The sequence below is a fragment of the Aquarana catesbeiana genome, linkage group LG05 (assembly GCF_042186555.1).
Source record: "Aquarana catesbeiana isolate 2022-GZ linkage group LG05, ASM4218655v1, whole genome shotgun sequence".
Classification (NCBI taxonomy): Eukaryota; Metazoa; Chordata; class Amphibia; order Anura; family Ranidae; genus Aquarana; species Aquarana catesbeiana.
The window spans coordinates 247,853,897-247,873,951 of record NC_133328.1 but is presented as its reverse complement, the minus strand read 5'-3'; the positions used below and the strand labels follow the sequence as shown (position 1 = coordinate 247,873,951).

At 46.8% G+C, this 20,055-nt stretch overlaps 1 protein-coding gene across 7 annotated transcripts in view; it reads left to right on the top strand.

Annotated features, from left to right (window-relative positions):
- Positions 1-19,548: 19,548 nt before the first annotated feature.
- Positions 19,549-20,055, top strand: part of TERT (telomerase reverse transcriptase) — a 501,506-nt gene continuing 500,999 nt past the window's right edge. For all 7 annotated transcript variants that reach the window (XR_012244450.1, XR_012244451.1, XR_012244449.1 and 4 more), the window contains exon 1: positions 19,549-20,003. Coding sequence is in view for 3 of the 7 variants with exons in the window: in XM_073630686.1 (XP_073486787.1) it covers positions 19,776-20,003 (228 nt within the window). In the remaining 4 variants the exon portion in view is untranslated. The remainder of the gene's footprint in view (positions 20,004-20,055) is intronic.

The window sequence follows — 20,055 nt, the reverse complement described above, 5'->3', positions numbered from 1 at the left end:
CCGTGTTGGATAACGGTATCCATATTACGAGTAGTACCCATCCCTATTTGGAGACTTAATCCATTCTGGCTCTCGGATGTGCCAGACCTTGAAGGAATAGCAAGGGAATTGCAGTATATTTTAAATAATCCAAATACCAGAGAAACAGTTCCTTTGGCTTGGGATGTATTTAAAAATCAAGCCCGCAGAATACTCTCATCTAGAATAAATAGATTTAAACAATCTTCTAAACTTATTTTACAACTGACGACTGACAAACTGCAGGAACTTGAAACAGCTTATGCTCTAGATCCCAGTTCTGACAATCTTCAAAAAGTAAAATTGCAAACTAGAGTAGTATCTCAAATGCATATTGAAAAAGCCAAACAAGTGTTTTTTCGCAAACAGTGGGTATTTGAACATGGGGAACAAGCAGGGAAAATGCTGGCGTACCTAGTGCATTTAAATGATAAACCCCTGGTTGTGGTGTCCCTGGCTACACCTCAGGGGGACATCATAACAGACCCACCTCGGGTAGCCGCTCGATTCCAATCTTTTTATAGTGAACTGTATAAAACACAAAGTACACACTCTCCACAAGATATCAAAAACCACTTACATAGTATTCAATTTCCTAGGCTTACCACGGACCAGGTTAGGATGCTTGAAGCCCCTATAACTCAAGATGATATCTCCGAAGCTTTGTCCCAACTGTCTAAATCTAAAGCTCCTGGATTGGATGGCCTACCGTTAGAATTTTATGTTACATTTTCGGAATTTCTTATCCCTAAATTAAAACAACTCTATCACAACATATTTGATAACGGAACGCTCCCCTCCTCCATGCAGGAGGCACAAATCATAGTTTTTCCCAAACCGGGGAAGGACCCCCATTATCCCGAGTCGTACCGTTCCATATCTACTTGCCTCCCGCCTTAATAAAGTCATACTTTCACTAGTAAACCCTGATCAAATTGGCTTCATGCCCGGTAAAAACACGGCCATGAATATTAGAAGGTTATCTTTAAATCTTCAAGGCATTTGACTTGGTGGAATGGTCAGTTTTATGGGAATGTTTACAAGAATTCGGATTTGGGCCAAATTTTATTAAGTGGGTGCAAATACTATATCAATCACCAAAAGCACGGGTCTTTGTCAATGGATGGTTATCTGGGCAATTTCCCCTTGAGAGGGGCACATGGCAGGGGTGCCCTCTCTCCCCACTACTGTATGCATTGGCGGCTGAACCCTTGGCTATTGCTATCCGGGCGGCTCCAGAGATAGTTGGTCTACGCTTAGATAATTTTACAGAAAAAATGGGATTATATGCGGACAATACTATATTGTATCTAGCTGATCAAGGCGCGTCGCTCCAGGCAGCGCTGGGGATCATTGACAAAATGGGAAGTTTCTCAGGGCTGCGTATAAACTGGGATAAATCCCAGATACTCCCCATAGACCATCCCCCCCCATACACACCTGGTCTTACCATTAGCCAGGGTAAACACCATTAAATACCCTGGGGTGTTAGTCTCACGGGAACTAAAGGATTACATTGTCAACAATGTGGAACCACTATTCGCCATGCTGAAAGCCAAAACACAAGCCTGGTCCAAACTGCCCCTGAGAGTAATGGGACGAATAAATATCATTAAAATGATTATATTACCTAAGATCCTTTATATTGTGTGGCACGTTCCTCTATATATTCCTCTAAAGTTTTTTAAAAAGATGGAATCTATACTAAATTCATGTGTTTGGGGACACCAAAGACACAAATTGGCATGGCACATTCTTAAAAATCCCTGTAATATGGGAGGAACCTCACTTCCAGACCTACAAGAATATTATATAGCGGCACAGTTATCCAATATGCACTATTTCCATAAGACCGAAATGCAACGTTATAGAATGTTAGTGTGTAACAACCCTGTGAGCTCATTAACGTCTCCTCTACAAGCTATATTTAGGGGAGGTCAAATTAGTAAAAGAATTTCTCACTACAATGATGGTGTGCTTTTGACCCATCAAAAAATATGGGCTATAGCTCTAAAGAAGCTTCAAATGGGGCATATACATTCCCACACCCCCCTATGGCTTAATAACCATATACCAGAGCTTAAACAAATACCAGACTCTACTATATGGGCTAAGTATGGGATACTTTATCTTCATCAAGTAATGACTGATTCTCGACCTAAAATATTTCAATCCCTCAAAGAAGAATACTCTATTCCACACCATTTAATTTTTAGGTACCTACAGCTCCGTCATGCGCTGCGCTCTCAATTTAGGGACATTACTATTACTCTGGAACGCCCCCAAATTCTGGATATAATTATGGGATCAGAGTCTCAAAAACTGATCTCAAACTTATACTATATCATTAGACTGCCAAGAATAACGTCAGTGGTACAAAAGGCCAAATTAAGATGTAAAAGGATATAGGAGCTATCAGTGACTCTGACTGGGATGAAATATTAGAAAACATTAAAACAACTTCACCTAAACTTTCAGATAGATTGACACAGCTGTATATTGTTCATCAAGCATACCTGACACCCAAGAGAATGGTCAAGTTTCAACTTGCATGTAGGTCAACATGCCCCCTGTGAGATGGGGAGACAGGCAAATTTTATCACTTAATATGGGAATGCTCTACCCTTCAAGTTTATTGGATCCAAGTGATTAAATTCCTACATGACAAAATGGGGTCCCCAGTAGTACTGGACCCCAAATTATGTATCCTGGGCCTTCTCCCGGATACAGATATTGATAAATTTCAAGCCACTTTTATCTATGAAGTTCTCTTTATGTCTAGAAAAGTAGTAGCTAAAACCTGGGTGCAGAATATTACTCCTACATTATCAAGTTGGAAAAGGGATGTTAATAATTTTCTTCCATACAAACAATTGATCTATAAGCATAGAGGATGTACAGAAAAGTACTCAAGGATATGGAACAGGTGGTTGGAAGACGGGGAGACTTGTACATAGAGTTAGCGGAATATTGGGAGATTGCTGGAACTTATACCAAGTGGAACTTTTGTAAGTGGTGAGTTAAAACCAGAGGGAGAGTGAACAAGTTTTACTTTTTGTTTGCTGGGTAGCATTTTTGGGGCTTTTCCTTTTAGCTTTTCAATTAGCCTTTTCTGTCACTTTTTAAATAGCTTTTTTTTTTTTTTTTTTTTTTTTTTCCTTCTTTGGTTCCTTCAGGCTATTAAGTAGGGGGAGGGGTGATTGCTCACAGGTGCCTGCAGTCTATATAACTGTGTGTAGGACTCATCCTGAGCCTGCTCATTGGGAGATTGCTGGAACTTATACCAAGTGGAACTTTTCTAAGTGGTGAGTTAAAACCAGAGGGAGAGTGAACAAGTTTTACTTTTTGTTTGCTGGGTAGCATTTTTGGGGCTTTTCCTTTTAGCTTTTCAATTAGCCTTTTCTGTCACTTTTTAAATAGCTTTTTTTTTTTTTTTTTTTTTCTTTTTTTTTTTCCTTCTTTGGTTCCTTCAGGCTATTAAGTAGGGGGAGGGGTGATTGCTCACAGGTGCCTGCAGTCTATATAACTGTGTGTAGGACTCATCCTGAGCCTGCTCATTGGGAGATTGCTGGAACTTATACCAAGTGGAACTTTTCTAAGTGGTGAGTTAAAACCAGAGGGAGAGTGAACAAGTTTTACTTTTTGTTTGCTGGGTAGCATTTTTGGGGCTTTTCCTTTTAGCTTTTCAATTAGCCTTTTCTGTCACTTTTTAAATAGCTTTTTTTTTTTTTTTTTTTTTTTTCCTTCTTTGGTTCCTTCAGGCTATTAAGTAGGGGGAGGGGTGATTGCTCACAGGTGCCTGCAGTCTATATAACTGTGTGTAGGACTCATCCTGAGCCTGCTCATTGGGAGATTGCTGGAACTTATACCAAGTGGAACTTTTCTAAGTGGTGAGTTAAAACCAGAGGGAGAGTGAACAAGTTTTACTTTTTGTTTGCTGGGTAGCATTTTTGGGGCTTTTCCTTTTAGCTTTTCAATTAGCCTTTTCTGTCACTTTTTAAATAGCTTTTTTTTTTTTTTTTTTTTTTTTTTTTTTCCTTCTTTGGTTCCTTCAGGCTATTAAGTAGGGGGAGGGGTGATTGCTCACAGGTGCCTGCAGTCTATATAACTGTGTGTAGGACTCATCCTGAGCCTGATCATTGGGAGATTGCTGGAACTTATACCAAGTGGAACTTTTCTAAGTGGTGAGTTAAAACCAGAGTTTAAAACAGGAGATTATAACAGGGGTCATAGTACCTGTGTAGTGTGAGTACATGAGTGTTGTCTGAGTAGTGTGTGTGGATCGTTAGTACTTGTGTATTGTGTATTGTATACTTGAGTATTGCGAGTGTACATAGGTCTGCGACTGTTCTGCGATTGCACGTAGGTCTGTGAGTACCTGTGTATTGTCTTGTTGTGTACCTGTGTATTGTCTTGAGTATTAGTGCCAGGAAGCTAGCTGTTAGGTAATTTGGACAGGGTAAAATCCCCAAATCCTCACTAAATTTAATAGGTACGATGCCCGGCGGGTGTGGAGAGGCGACTCTTTGTACATCTTGCCGCATGTATGCGTTCCTTGATCATCAGATCGAGGGCGAATACTGCTGTGCAAAATGTAAGCACATTGTTTCCCTGGAAGCCCAGGTTCTGAATCTGGGGAAGCAACTGTCAGCACTGAGAAGTCCCTCCATACTAAAGGAGAGCCAGGAACGTACACGGCAGGTGCCGGCAGGGGCCAGCACAGAGGCGGGTGGAGACAAAGAGGTGCTGGCACTAGCAAAGAGTAGATGGGTGACAGTCAGGAGGGGTAGAGGGGGAAATGCCAGGGAGGCCGATCCAGGACTGGAGCATCCCAATAAGTACGCTACTTTGAGTGACATTGGTGAAACCAGTCAGGGACCAGCACTGCTGGAGATGAGGGACTCTCCTAGCTGCCGGGGGAAGAACTCCTCCAGTGAGAGTGGGGGGGCAGCAAAGGGAAAGGAAAGACAGATTCTGGTGGTAGGGGACTCAATTCTTAGAAGGACAGAGAGGGCAATCTGTAACCAAGACCTGAAGTGCCGAACAGTATGTTGTCTACCGGGCGCTCGGGTTCGGCACATCACGGATCTTGTGGACAGATTACTGGGAGGGGCTGGGGAAGACCCGGCTGTCATGGTGCACGTTGGCACCAATGACAAAGTCAGAGGCAGATGGAGTGTCCTAAAGAACGATTTTAGGGACTTAGGAGCTAAATTGAGGAAAAGGACCTCCAAGGTAGTATTCTCAGGAATACTACCGGTACATCGAGCCACACCAGAAAGGAAGAGGGAGATTAGGGAAGTAAACAAGTGGCTGAAGAGCTGGTGTAGTAAGGAGGGGTTTGGGTTCCTGGAGGACTGGGCCGACTTCTCAGTTGGTAACCGGTACTATAGAAGGGACGGACTGCACCTAAATGAGGAGGGTGCAGATCTGCTGGGAAGGAAGATGGCCAAAAAGTTAGAGGGGTTTTTAAACTAGGCGATGGGGGGGAGGGTCCAGAGGCAGAGATAGCCAGCGCGGAAGATATTCCAGAGGGTAGTATTGGGGGCATTAGTGGTAGGTTAACCAAAGCACAAAAACACAAGGTGAGTATAGTAGCAAGTTCTAGTTGCAATCTCGAAACACCCAATACGAGGACAATATGCGACCGGTCTAAATTATGTGGCATGTTCACCAATGCCAGGAGCATGGCGGACAAGATGGGTGAACTAGAGATACTGTTGTACGAGGAGGATTTGGATTTTGTGGGAATTTCAGAGACCTGGTTCAACAGCTCTCATGATTGGCTGGCAAACATTCAAGGGTATACCCTATACCGCAAGGATAGAGAGGGTAAAAAAGGGGGAGGGGTATGCCTATATATCAAGAATAATGTACAAGTGAATGTGAGAGATGACATCACTGAGGGAGCTAGAGAGGAGGTGGAATCCTTATGGGTAGAGCTCCAAAGGGATAAAGCTAAGGGGAAAATAATACTGGGAGTATGCTATAGGCCCCCAAACCTGAGGGAGGAAGTGGAGACGGATCTTCTATCACAAATTGGATTAGCAGCAAGAATGGGAAGTGTTATCATAATGGGGGATTTTAATTATCCAGACATAGACTGGGCGGAGGGAACCGCACATTCATTTAAGGCTCGCCAGTTCCTTAATGTCTTGCAGGACAATTTTATGGGTCAGATGGTAGACGCACCAACTAGAAATAAAACATTACTGGATCTACTGATTACCAACAATACAGACCTGATCACGGATGTGGAAATGCGGGGCAATTTAGGTAACAGTGATCACAGGTCAATTAGTTTCAGTATAAATCACACAAATAGGAAACATAAAGGGAATACAAAGACACTGAATTTCAAAAGAGCCAACTTCCCTAAACTACAAACCTTGCTAAAAGGCATAAACTGGGATAAAATATTAGAAACAAAGAATACGGAGGAGAGATGGGTTTGCTTTAAGAGCATATTAAATAAGGGCATTAGCCAATGTATCCCATTGGGTAATAAATTTAAAAGAGCGAACAAAAGTCCTGGATGGCTTAACTCCAATGTAAAAATGCATATAAAAGCAAAGGAGAAGGCCTTCAAAAAATACAAGGTTGAGGGATCATCCTCAGCATTCAGACTTTATAAAGAATGCAACAGGATATGTAAAGGTGCAATTAGGACAGCTAAGATAGAACATGAAAGACACATAGCGGAGGAGAGCAAAAAAAATCCCAAGAAATTCTTTAAGTATGTAAACAGTAAAAAAGGGAGGACAGACCATATTGGCCCCATAAAGAATGAGGAAGGACATCTGGTTACAAAGGATGGGGAGATGGCGAAGGTATTGAATTTATTCTTCTCCTCAGTCTTCACGAGTGAATCGGGGGGCTTCAGTAACCAAAACTGCAGTGTTTATCCTCATGACACAACACAGGAAGCACCTCCATGGTTAACAGAGGACGGAATTAAAATTAGACTTGAGAAACTTAACATTAATAAATCACCGGGACCAGATGGCTTGCATCCGAGGGTACTTAGGGAACTCAGTCAAGTGATTGCCAGACCGTTGTTCCTAATTTTTACAGATAGTCTACTGACTGGAATGGTACCAGCTGATTGGAGAAAAGCCAATGTAGCACCTATATTTAAAAAGGGCCCAAAATACATCCCTGGGAATTACAGACCAGTTAGCCTAACATCGATAGTATGTAAACTCTTGGAGGGGATGATAAGGGACTATATACAGGATTTTAGTAATACGAACGATATCATTAGCAGTAATCAGCATGGATTCATGAAGAATCGTTCTTGCCAAACCAATCTATTAACCTTCTATGAGGAGGTGAGTTGCCATCTAGATAAAGGAAGGCCTGTAGACGTGGTGTATCTGGATTTTGCAAAAGCATTTGACACAGTTCCCCATAAACGTTTACTGTACAAAATAAGGTCTGTTGGCATGGACCATAAGGTGAGTACATGGATTGAAAACTGGCTACAAGGGCGAGTTCAGAGGGTGGTGATAAATGGGGAGTACTCAGAATGGTCAGGGGTGGGTAGTGGGGTGCCCCAGGGTTCTGTGCTGGGACCAATCCTATTTAATTTGTTCATAAACGATCTGGAGGATGGGATAAACAGTTCAATCTCTGTATTTGCAGACGATACTAAGCTAAGCAGGGCAATAACTTCTCCGCAGGACGTGGAAACCTTGCAAAAAGACCTGAACAAATTAATGGGGTGGGCGACTACATGGCAAATGAGGTTCAATGTAGAAAAATGTAAAATAATGCATTTGGGTGGCAAAAATATGAATGCAATCTATACACTGGGGGGAGAACCTCTGGGGGAATCTAGGATGGAAAAGGACCTGGGGGTCCTAGTGGATGATAGGCTCAGCAATGGCAGGCAATGCCAAGCTGCTGCTAACAAAGCAAACAGAATATTGGCATGCATTAAAAGGGGGATCAACTCCAGAGATAAAACGATAATTCTCCCGCTCTACAAGACTCTGGTCCGGCCGCACCTAGAGTATGCGGTCCAGTTCTGGGCACCAGTCCTCAGGAAGGATGTACTGGAAATGGAGCGAGTACAAAGAAGGGCAACAAAGCTAATAAAGGGTCTGGAGGATCTTAGTTATGAGGAAAGGTTGCGAGCACTGAACTTATTCTCTCTGCAGAAGAGACGCTTGAGAGGGGATATGATTTCAATTTACAAATACCGGACTGGTGACCCCTCAATAGGGATAAAACTTTTTTGCAGAAGAGAGTTTACCAAGACTCGTGGCCACTCATTAAAATTAGAAGAAAAGAGGTTTAATCTTAAACTACGTAGAGGGTTCTTTACTGTAAGAGCGGCAAGGATGTGGAATTCCCTTCCACAGGCGGTGGTCTCAGCGGGGAGCATTGATAGCTTCAAGAAACTATTAGATAAGCACCTGAATGACCACAACATACAGGGATATACAATGCAATACTGACACATAATCACACACATAGGTTGGACTTGATGGACTTGTGTCTTTTTTCAACCTCACCTACTATGTATCTATGTACTATGTACTATGTACTATGTATCTATTTTGATTATCATAATACATATGTATGGTATATAAATAAAGAAACATAAGATTGTTGGGCGGGAGGGGAGGAGGGGAGGAAAAGTAACCTAAGACACCTGTGAAAACCTTACTGAATGATTCGCTTATTAAGGTTAGCAATTCGGTGTTGAAGAATGGAACAGTATTCAGATGTACTGATTGAATTTATGTCTGCATCATTTGTACTTGTCAATTGTTTGATGATTACTTGTCTGTCTTTAATTAATAAAGTCTGACTTCCCAATTTAAAAAAAAAAAAAAGAAAGCAACCTGATCTTCCATAACCCTTCAGCAGTGCCACAGGCTGATCGCCTCCATGCCACACTGCATTGATGCAGTAATGCATGCAAAAGGAGCACCAACCAAGTATTGAGTGCATACTATACTGTACATGGACATACTTTTCAGCAAGCTAACATTTCTGTATTCAAAATCCTTTTTTTATTGGTCTTATGTAGTATTCAAATTTTCTGAGATACTGAATTTTGGGTTTTCACTAGCTGTAAGCCATAATCATCAAAATTAAAAGAAAGAATAGCTTGAAATACCGTATATAATTGAGTATAGGCTGAGTTTTTCGGCACATTTTTTTTGTGCTGAAAGTGCCCCCCTTGGCTTATACTCGAGTCAATCACTTTTCTGGTGCAAAGAATGAAATTTTCCAAACCGATTTTGGGGCCCCGTATCTCGGGACCATTTGCTAGGAACCCCAAATTTGATGTGCAAACCCAGTGGAATTAGCACTACAACATATCCAAATCTGGGGTTCCTAGCACCAAGTTGCCCCGAGATATGGGGCCCCAAATTGGTTTGGAAAATGTCATTCTCTGCTGCAGAAAAGCGCTTGACATTTTCTGAACCGAATTTTTGGCCCTATGCAGTTTGTGAAAAGTTGATCGGGATAGCAGAGAGTCCAGTGGTATGGGGGAGGCTGTCTGTAACACTCCCCTGTTGTCTAATCAGCTTAGGCTGTCCCTCGGGGATGTTCACTATCTCCTGAGGCAGCCGGAGTTGGTGGGCGGGGTCAGGGTGTGGCTACCTCCTCCACTCCTCCTACAGACTCCTCCCCCCAGGCTGATCCTGCTGCTAAAGAAGAAAAAGGAGGAGAGCACAGCTGCCCGGGAATCTCCATCATCTGCCATGCTGTTAGTGACTGAGCACACTGTCACTACATACAGACCTAACATGTCACTATTTCACCCTACATGCCCTAACCTGCCGTATACTGTCACTACATACTAAACGAGCCTGCCGTATACTGTCACTACATACTGAACGAGCCTGCCGTATACTGTCACTACATACTAAACGAGCCTGCCGTATACTGTCACTACATACTGAACGAGCCTGCTGTATACTGTCACTACATACTGAACTATCCTGCTGTATACTGTCACTACATACTGAACGAGCCTGCCGTATACTGTCACTACATACTAAACGAGCCTGCCGTATACTGTCACTACATACTGAACGAGCCTGCCGTATACTGTCACTACATACTAAACGAGCCTGCCGTATACTGTCACTACATACTGAACGAGCCTGCCGTATACTGTCACTACATACTGAACTATCCTGCTGTATACTGTCACTACATACTGAACGAGCCTGCCTTATAATGTCACTACATAATGAACGAGCCTGCCGTATACTGTCACTACATACTGAACTAGCCTGCCTTATACTGTCACTACGTAATGAACGAGCCTGCCGTATACTGTCACTACATAATGAACGAGCCTGCCGTATACTGTCACTACATACTGAACTAGCCTGCCTTATACTGTCACTACATAATGAACGAGCCTGCCGTATACTGTCACTACATACTGAACGAGCCTGCCGTATACTGTCACTACATACTGAACGAGCCTGCCGTATACTGTCACTACATACTGAACTAGCCTGCCGTATACTGTCACTATATACTGAACTAGCCTGCCTTATACTGTCACTACATAATGAACGAGCCTGCCGTATACTGTCACTACATACTGAACGAGCCTGCCGTATACTGTCACTACATACTGAACTAGCCTGCCGTATACTGTCACTACATACTGAACTAGCCCGCCTTATACTGTCACTACATAATGAACGAGCCTGCCGTATACTGTCACTACATACTGAACGAGCCTGGTGCTTGACATTTTCTGAACCGAATTTTTGGCCCTATGCAGTTTGTGAAAAGTCGATCGGGATAGCAGAGAGTCCAGTGGTATGGGGGAGGCTGTCTGTAACACTCCCCTGTTGTCTAATCAGCTTAGGCTGTCCCTCGGGGATGTTCACTATCTCCTGAGGCAGCCGGAGTTGGTGGGCGGGGTCAGGGTGTGGCTACCTCCTCCACTCCTCCTACAGACTCCTCCCCCAGGCTGATCCTGCTGCTAAAGAAGAAAAAGGAGGAGAGCACAGCTGCCCGGGAATCTCCATCATCTGCCATGCTGTAAGTGACTGAGCACACTGTCACTACATACAGACCTAACATGTCACTATTTCACCCTACACTGCCCTAACCTGCCGTATACTGTCACTACATACTAAACGAGCCTGCCGTATACTGTCACTACATACTGAACGAGCCTGCCGTATACTGTCACTACATACTAAACGAGCCTGCCGTATACTGTCACTACATACTGAACGAGCCTGCCGTATACTGTCACTACATACTGAACTATCCTGCTGTATACTGTCACTACATACTGAACGAGCCTGCCGTATACTGTCACTACATACTGAACGAGCCTGCTGTATACTGTCACTACATACTGAACTATCCTGCTGTATACTGTCACTACATACTGAACGAGCCTGCCTTATAATGTCACTACATAATGAACGAGTCTGCCGTATACTGTCACTACATACTGAACTAGCCTGCCTTATACTGTCACTACGTAATGAACGAGCCTGCCGTATACTGTCACTACATAATGAACGAGCCTGCCGTATACTGTCACTACATACTGAACTAGCCTGCCTTATACTGTCACTACGTAATGAACGAGCCTGCCGTATACTGTCACTACATAATGAACGAGCCTGCCGTATACTGTCACTACATACTGAACTAGCCTGCCTTATACTGTCACTACATAATGAACGAGCCTGCCGTATACTGTCACTACATACTGAACGAGCCTGTCGTATACTGTCACTACATACTGAACTAGCCTGCCTTATACTGTCACTACATAATGAACGAGCCTGCCATATACTGTCACTACATACTGAACTAGCCCGCCTTATACTGTCACTACATAATGAACGAGCCTGCCGTATACTGTCACTACATACTGAACGAGCCTGCCGTATACTGTCACTACATACTGAACTAGCCTGCCTTATACTGTCACTACATAATGAACGAGCCTGCCGTATACTGTCACTACATACTGAACTAGCCTGCCGTATACTGTCACTACATACTGAACTAGCCTGCCTTATACTGTCACTACATAATGAACGAGCCTGCCGTATACTGTCACTACATACTGAACTAGCCCGCCTTATACTGTCACTACATAATGAACGAGCCTGCCGTATACTGTCACTACATACTGAACGAGCCTGCCGTATACTGTCACTACATAATGAACGAGCTTGCCGTATACTGTCACTACATACTGAACGAGCCTGCCGTATACTTTCACTACATACTGAACTAGCCTGCCATATACTGTCACTACATAATGAACGAGCCTGCCGTATACTGTCACTACATAATGAACGAGCCTGCCATATACTGTCACTACATACTGAACGAGCCTGCCGTATACTGTCACTACATAATGAACGAGCCTGCCTTATACTATCACTACATACTGAACGAGCCTGTCGTATACTGTCACTACATACTGAACTAGCCTGCCTTATACTGTTACTACATACTGAACCAGCCTGCCGTCAGTGTTGCCAACCCTCTGAAGTGAAATTAACTGGCACGATGCCAAAAGTTACAAACGGCACCAATTTTTTACTGGCAAAAATCATGAAAATTACTGGCAGAGCCGCATTTTTTACTGACGCTGCAAAAAAGTACCTAAAATTACTGTTTTCAGTGCTAAACAGTGCAAGGATAAATATTTGAGGGGGAACTAAGGGGAAACTCTGATGTAAGGGGAGGCTCCGGTGACCAGAGACCACCTTATATCAGAGTCTACTGTGTTCCCTTTACATCAGAATTCCCAATTACATCAGGGTCTGTAGATTGAGTTCCTTCCCCTTTGCACTGTAAGGGGCAATCCTGCAGATTCTGATGTAAAGGGGAATGCCAGGAACTCTGATGTGGGGGGCACTCTGGTGACTAGAGACCACCTTCCGCAGAGTGAATACACTAAGGTAAGGGGAGTTACTAATTTAGGGGGAAACCTTTATATCAGTGCCCCATACATTATTGTATTCACTCCCCCTTACATCAGCAACCCCCCCAGACTGGCCTGGCGGTGCTGTCTCTGACCTCCTCTCAGGTGCATCGTGCAGGGCTCAGTCAGACGGCTCCATTTTGGCAGCTCTGGTTTTCCTATGGTTTCCTCTCCACAGACCACACACGTATGACTTCTCCCGTGACCCCATGATCCCGGCGGCGCTCCCACTCTTGACTCCTTTCCCGACTCCCCCTCAGAGACTGCAGACATGATGTAGGAAATGGTCAGAGGCTGCGGACAGGAGATGGTCAGAGGCTGAGGGCAGGAGATGGTCAGAGGCTGTGGACAGGAGATATTCAGAGGCTGCAGGCAGGAGATGGTCAGAGGTTGTTGTGGACAGGAGATGGTCAGAGGCTGCTGCAGACAGGAGATGGTCAGAGGCTGCTGTGGACAGGAGATGGTCAGAGGCTGAGGGCAGGAGATGGTCAGAGGCTGCTGTGGACAGGAGATGGTCAGAGGCTGCTGTGGACAGGAGATGGTCAGAGGCTGAGGGCAGGAGATGGTCAGAGGCTGCTGTGGACAGGAGATGGTCAGAGGCTGCTGTGGTCAGGAGACGGTCAGAGGCTGCTGTGGGCAGGAGATGGTCAGAGGCTGCTGTGGACAGGAAATGGTCAGAGGCTGCTGTGGACAGGAGATGGTCAGAGGCTGCTGTGGACAGGAGATGGTCAGAGGCTGAGGGCAGGAGATGGTCAGAGGCTGCTGTGGACAGGAGATGGTCAGAGGCTGCTGTGGACAGGAGATGGTCAGAGGCTGCTGTGGGCAGGAGATGGTCAGAGGCTGCTGTGGTCAGGAGACGGTCAGAGGCTGCTGTGGGCAGCAGATGGTCAGAGGCTGCGGGCAGGAGATGGTCAGAGGCTGTGGGGCCGGGCATGGTAGTTTCCTCCACTGTCCCCCTTCAGATACTATACCTGTCTCACTCTCCACATCAGTCAGTGACAGTGTCCGCCTTCTGTCACTCACTGTGACTGTGTCCCTTTCATCACTCCAGTCACAGTGTCCTCCTCTACCAGGCCGGCTTCACCCCCCCCTCCCCCAGTAATGTCCTCCTGTGGCCGGGCCCGCTAACATGGCTCCTCTCTGCACTGTTCCGCTCCCCCCGCTGAACCGCCGAGAAGAACGAGTGGCGGCTTCTGTTTAAAAATGGCGCCAGGCGGCGACATTACATTACTGCGCATGCACAGTTACATGGCCGGCCCGCAGCCATCTTTTTTACGGGCACCGGCTGCCCGTAATGGACATTCATGGGCGCCCCGAAAATGTGGTGAAATTTACGGGCTGCCCGTAAATTAACGGGCGGTTGGCAACACTGCCTGCTGTATACTGTCACTACATACTGAACTAGCCTGCCTTACACTGTCACTACATACTGAACTAACCTGCCGTATACTGTCACTGCATACTGAACGAGCCTGCCGTGTACTGTCACTACATACTGAACTAACCTGCAGTATACTGTCCTTACATACTGAACTAACCTGCCATATACTGTCACTCCATACTGAACTAACCTTCCGTATATTTTCACTACATAATGAACTAGCCTGCCGTATACTGTCACTACATAATGAACTAGCCTGCCGTATACTGTCACTACATACTGAACTAACCTGCCATATACTGTCACTGTACTGCCCTAACCTTTTTCTTTATCTCATGGACGAAATATGAGAAATAACGTATATATCATACAATCATTCCATAAACACTGCATATATCATTTGAGGAAAATATGCTTATAAAATAGTTTACCATTTGTCAATAAAAAAAAAAAAATATGTCCCCGGATTTCATTTAAAAAATCTGGTCACCTTAGTCTAAGCCATACTTACCAACTGTCACGAATTTCCCGGGACATTCCCCGGATTTAGACCCTTTTCCCGGATTTAACCATTCCCGGGAAATGTCCCGGAAAATTCTTATTTTACAGATTTTTTTTTTTTGCCGCCGCCACCGCCGCTAGAGGTCTGTGGCTGACAGAGACAATGTCTCCACCGGCCGCCATTTTCCCGAAGACCAAATTACTGTTTAGCAATGGCCGGGTGATTGCCAATAGAATTTGAGCTGCCCGCCGCCATTACTAAATAGAATGGGACAAAATAGCTGGGTGGCTGCCAATAGCAACTGAGCTGCGGCGCCGCCCACCTCCCGCCCCGCTGCCGTCTGTCTGTGACCTGATGTGGGAAGGGGCGGGGGTGGGCGGCGCCGCAGCTCAGTTGCTATTGGCAGCCACCCAGCTATTTTGTCCCATTCTATTTAGTAATGGCGGCGGAGAGAGCCTCCACTGCTGGGAATGCCTGATGTAAGGAAAGGGGGGGCTCCATTGGGGGATGCCTGGTGTAAGGACAGGACTCTGCTGGCAATGCCTGATGTAAGGGGGGACTCCGCTGCAATGCCTGATGTAAGGGGGGACTCTGCTGGCAATGTCTGATGTAAGGAGGGACTCCGCTGCAATGTCTGATGTAAGGGGGGACTCCGCTGGCAATGTCTGATGTAAGGGGGGACTCCGCTGGCAATGTCTGATGTAAAGGGGGACTCCGCTGGCAATGTCTGATGTAAGGGGGACTCCGCTGGCAATGTCTGATATAAGGGGGGACTCCGCTGGCATTGTCTGATGTAAGGGGGGACTCTGCTGCAATGTCTGATGTAAGGGGGGCTCCTCTGGTAGCGTCTGATGCAAGGGGGGACTCCGCTGGCAATGTCTGATGTAGGGGGGTACTCCGCTGGCAATGTCTGATGTAAGGGGGGACCCCGCTGGCAATGCCTGATGTAAGGGGGGACTCCGCTGGCAATGTCTGTTTAAGGGGGGACTCCGCTGGCAATGTCTGATGTAAGGGGGAGTCCGCTGGCAATGTCTGATGTAAGGGGGGAGTCCGCTGGCAATGCCTAATGTAAGGGGGGACTCTGCTGGCAATGTCTGATGTAAGGGGGGACTCCGCTGGTAATGCCTGATGTAAGGGGGGACTCCGCTGGCAATGTCTGATGTAAGGGGGGACTCCGCTGCAATGTCTGATGTAAGGGGGACTCCGCTGGCAATGCCTGATGTAAGGGAGGACTCCGCTGCAATGTCTGATGTAAGGGAGGACTCTGCTGGCAATGCCTGATGTAAGGGAGGACTCCGCTGCAATGTCTGATGTAAGGGAGGACTCTGCTGGCAATGCCTGATGTAAGGGAGGACTCCGCTAGCAATGTCTGATGTAAGGGGGGACTCTGCTGCAATGTCTGATGTAAGGGGGGACTCCGCTGGCAATGTCTGATGTAAGGGAGGACTCTGTTGGCAATGCCTGACGTAAGGGGGGACTCTGCTGCAATGTCTGATGTAAGGGGGGACTCCGCTGGCAATGTCTGATGTAAGGGAGGACTCTGTTGGCAATGCCTGATGTAAGGGGGGACTCTGCTGGCAATGTCTGATGTAAGGGGGGACTCTGCTGGCAATGTCTGATGTAAGGGGGGACTCTGCTGGCAATTTCTGATGTAAGGGGGGACTCCGCTGGTAATGCCTGATGTAAGAGAGGACTCCGCTGGCAATGTCTGATGTAAGGGGGGACTCTGCTGGCAATGTCTGATGTAAGGAGGGACTCTGCTGGCAATGTCTGATGTAAGGGGGGACTCCGCTGGCAATGTCTGTTTAAGGGGGGACTCCGCTGGCAATGTCTGATGTAAGGGGGAGTCCGCTGGCAATGTCTGATGTAAGGGGGGAGTCCGCTGGCAATGCCTAATGTAAGGGGGGACTCTGCTGGCAATGTCTGATGTAAGGGGGGACTCCGCTGGTAATGCCTGATGTAAGGGGGGACTCCGCTGGCAATGTCTGATGTAAGGGGGGACTCCGCTGCAATGTCTGATGTAAGGGGGACTCCGCTGGCAATGCCTGATGTAAGGGAGGACTCCGCTGCAATGTCTGATGTAAGGGAGGACTCTGCTGGCAATGCCTGATGTAAGGGAGGACTCCGCTGCAATGTCTGATGTAAGGGAGGACTCTGCTGGCAATGCCTGATGTAAGGGAGGACTCCGCTAGCAATGTCTGATGTAAGGGGGGACTCTGCTGCAATGTCTGATGTAAGGGGGGACTCCGCTGGCAATGTCTGATGTAAGGGAGGACTCTGTTGGCAATGCCTGACGTAAGGGGGGACTCTGCTGCAATGTCTGATGTAAGGGGGGACTCCGCTGGCAATGTCTGATGTAAGGGAGGACTCTGTTGGCAATGCCTGATGTAAGGGGGGACTCTGCTGGCAATGTCTGATGTAAGGGGGGACTCTGCTGGCAATGTCTGATGTAAGGGGGGACTCTGCTGGCAATTTCTGATGTAAGGGGGGACTCCGCTGGTAATGCCTGATGTAAGAGAGGACTCCGCTGGCAATGTCTGATGTAAGGGGGGACTCTGCTGGCAATGTCTGATGTAAGGAGGGACTCTGCTGGCAATGTCTGATGTAAGGGGGGACTCCGCTGGCAATGTCTGATGTAAGGGGGGACTCTGCTGGCAATGTCTGATGTAAGGGGGGACTCTGCTGGCAATGTCTGATGTAAGGGGGGACTTCGCTGGCAATGTCTGATGTAAGGGGGGACTCCGCTGGCAATGTCTGATGTAAGGGGGACTTCGCTGGCAATGTCTGATGTAAGGGGGGACTCCGCTGGCAATGTCTGATGTAAGGGGGGACTCCGCTGGCAATGTCTGATGTAAGGGGGGACTCCGCTGGCAATGTCTGATGTAAGGGGGGACTCCGCTGGCAATGTCTGATGTAAGGGGGGACTCTGCTGCAATGTCTGATGTAAGGGGGACTCCGCTGGCAATGTCTGATGTAAGAGGGGACTCCGCTGGCAATGTCTGATGTAAGGGGGGACTCCGCTGGCAATGCCTGATGTAAGGGGGGACTCCGCTGGCAATGTCTGATGTAAGGGGGTACTCCGCTGGCAATGTCTGATGTAAGGGGGTACTCCGCTGGCAATGTCTGATGTAAGGGGGACCTCGCTGGCAATGCCTGATGTAAGGGGGGACTCCGCTGGCAATGCCTGATGTAAGGGGGGAATCGGCTGGCAATGTCTGATGTAAGGGGGGACTCCGCTGGCAATGCCTGATGTAAGGGGAGACTCTGCTGGCAATGTCTGATGTAAGGGGGGACTCCGCTGGCAATGCCTGATGTAAGGGGAGACTCTGCTGGCAATGTCTGATGTAAGGGGGGACTCCGCTGGTAATGCTTGATGTAAGGGAGGACTCCGCTGGCAATGCCTGATGTAAGGGGGGACTCCGCTGCAATGTCTGATGTAAGGGAGGACTCTGCTGGCAATGCCTGATGTAAGGGAGGACTCCGCTGGCAATGTCTGATGTAAGGGGGGACTCTGCTGCAATGTCTGATGTAAGGGGGGACTCCGCTGGCAATGTCTGATGTAAGGGAGGACTCTGTTGGCAATGCCTGACGTAAGGGGGGACTCCGCTGGCAATGTCTGATGTAAGGGAGGACTCTGTTGGCAATGCCTGACGTAAGGGGGGACTCCGCTGCAATGTCTGATGTAAGGGGGGACTCCGCTGCAATGTCTGATGTAAGGGGGGACTCCGCTGGCAATGTCTGATGTAAGGGAGGACTCCGTTGGCAATGCCTGACGTAAGGGGGGACTCTGCTGCAATGTCTAATGTAAGGGGGGACTCCGCTGGCAATGTGTGATGTAAGGGAGGACTCTGTTGGCAATGCCTGACGTAAGAGGGGACTCCGCTGCAATGTCTGATGTAAGGAGGGACTCCGCTGGCAATGTCTGATGTAAGGGGGGACTCCGCTGGCAATGTCTGATGTAAGGGAGGACTCTGTTGGCAATGCCTGACGTAAGGGAGGACTCTGCTGGCAATGCCTGATATAAGGGAGGAGTCATCTGCAAATGCCTGATGTAAGGGGGGACTCCGCTGGGGACACCTGATGGCATCTGGTGGCAGGCGACGTGGCAGGCGACACACCCAGGGCTTACACTGATTCTGCATTATGGTGAGTTAAATAATTTCATTCTATATTACAATGTAATAATAGAAATAATGCACTTCAATCATCCTGACACCATAACAACCATGGTGCTGGGATGATTGAAGCACCAACACCAGGTGTTTGGAGTATCTTTATCTGCTGATTTGTTAAACTTTCTGGAATATACATATTTCTACTGTTGTGTAGAATCTGGGCCTGCTGTCGCTCACTATTCCACTCAAACCACACCCATTTTTCGGCGCTAGGTGCCGCTTTTTCCTATTACAGTATGGCCCGCCTACAAAAGAATGCCACGCCCCCTAATTATAGCAAGGCTCCGCCCACATGCAAAAAAGTGTACCAAATTTTTTTTTTTGCAATGTTGGCAACTATGCTAAGCCATCTCCTCAGATGACGTATGATGACATGCTCGGTGAGCTGCAATAATGGAAAATTCAATACTTACCTTCCCGTAATTTTCCTTTCCTGGTGCTTATGCATGGCAGTATACGCATGAATTTACTGCCATGAAGACACCAGGAAAGTAGAATACACCGGGAATGGGAGGCATATGAAGAAGTGTTATGATTGGTGGAGAGTACACGTGACATGTCTAGCAGAGTGCTCTACACAGGCATGGCGTTACTCTGAGATGTTTACTTTCCTTCAGAGGGACGCGGTAAAGAAGAACATGATTTCCTGTTTACTAGAACGTGGGAACACGTGATGACAGGGAGTGTAACGTGCAATGTGTTTACATTATCAGCAGTGAGAGTCGTCCGTGTGTTCTCCGTGGAGAGATAATGGAGCGGGGAACTCGGTGTGTGCCGCCTGTGGACATGTTGCACGCTCTGTACAGCGGAGTGTTCAGTATTACGGAATATGTGGAGATGTTACACACGTACAGTGTGGAGAGAGCGCTCATCACCCGGGAAGGGGATACGGAGCAATTTCTGACTTTTTTAGCCGGACTCTTGGTTTGCATACCTTGTGGGGCTAAGAAACCCCCCACCCCCATATCATTCCAGCAGGTAAGAGCTTCATTGGCACGAGGAGGGGGCGGGGTTGGTGGAAATAGACTAT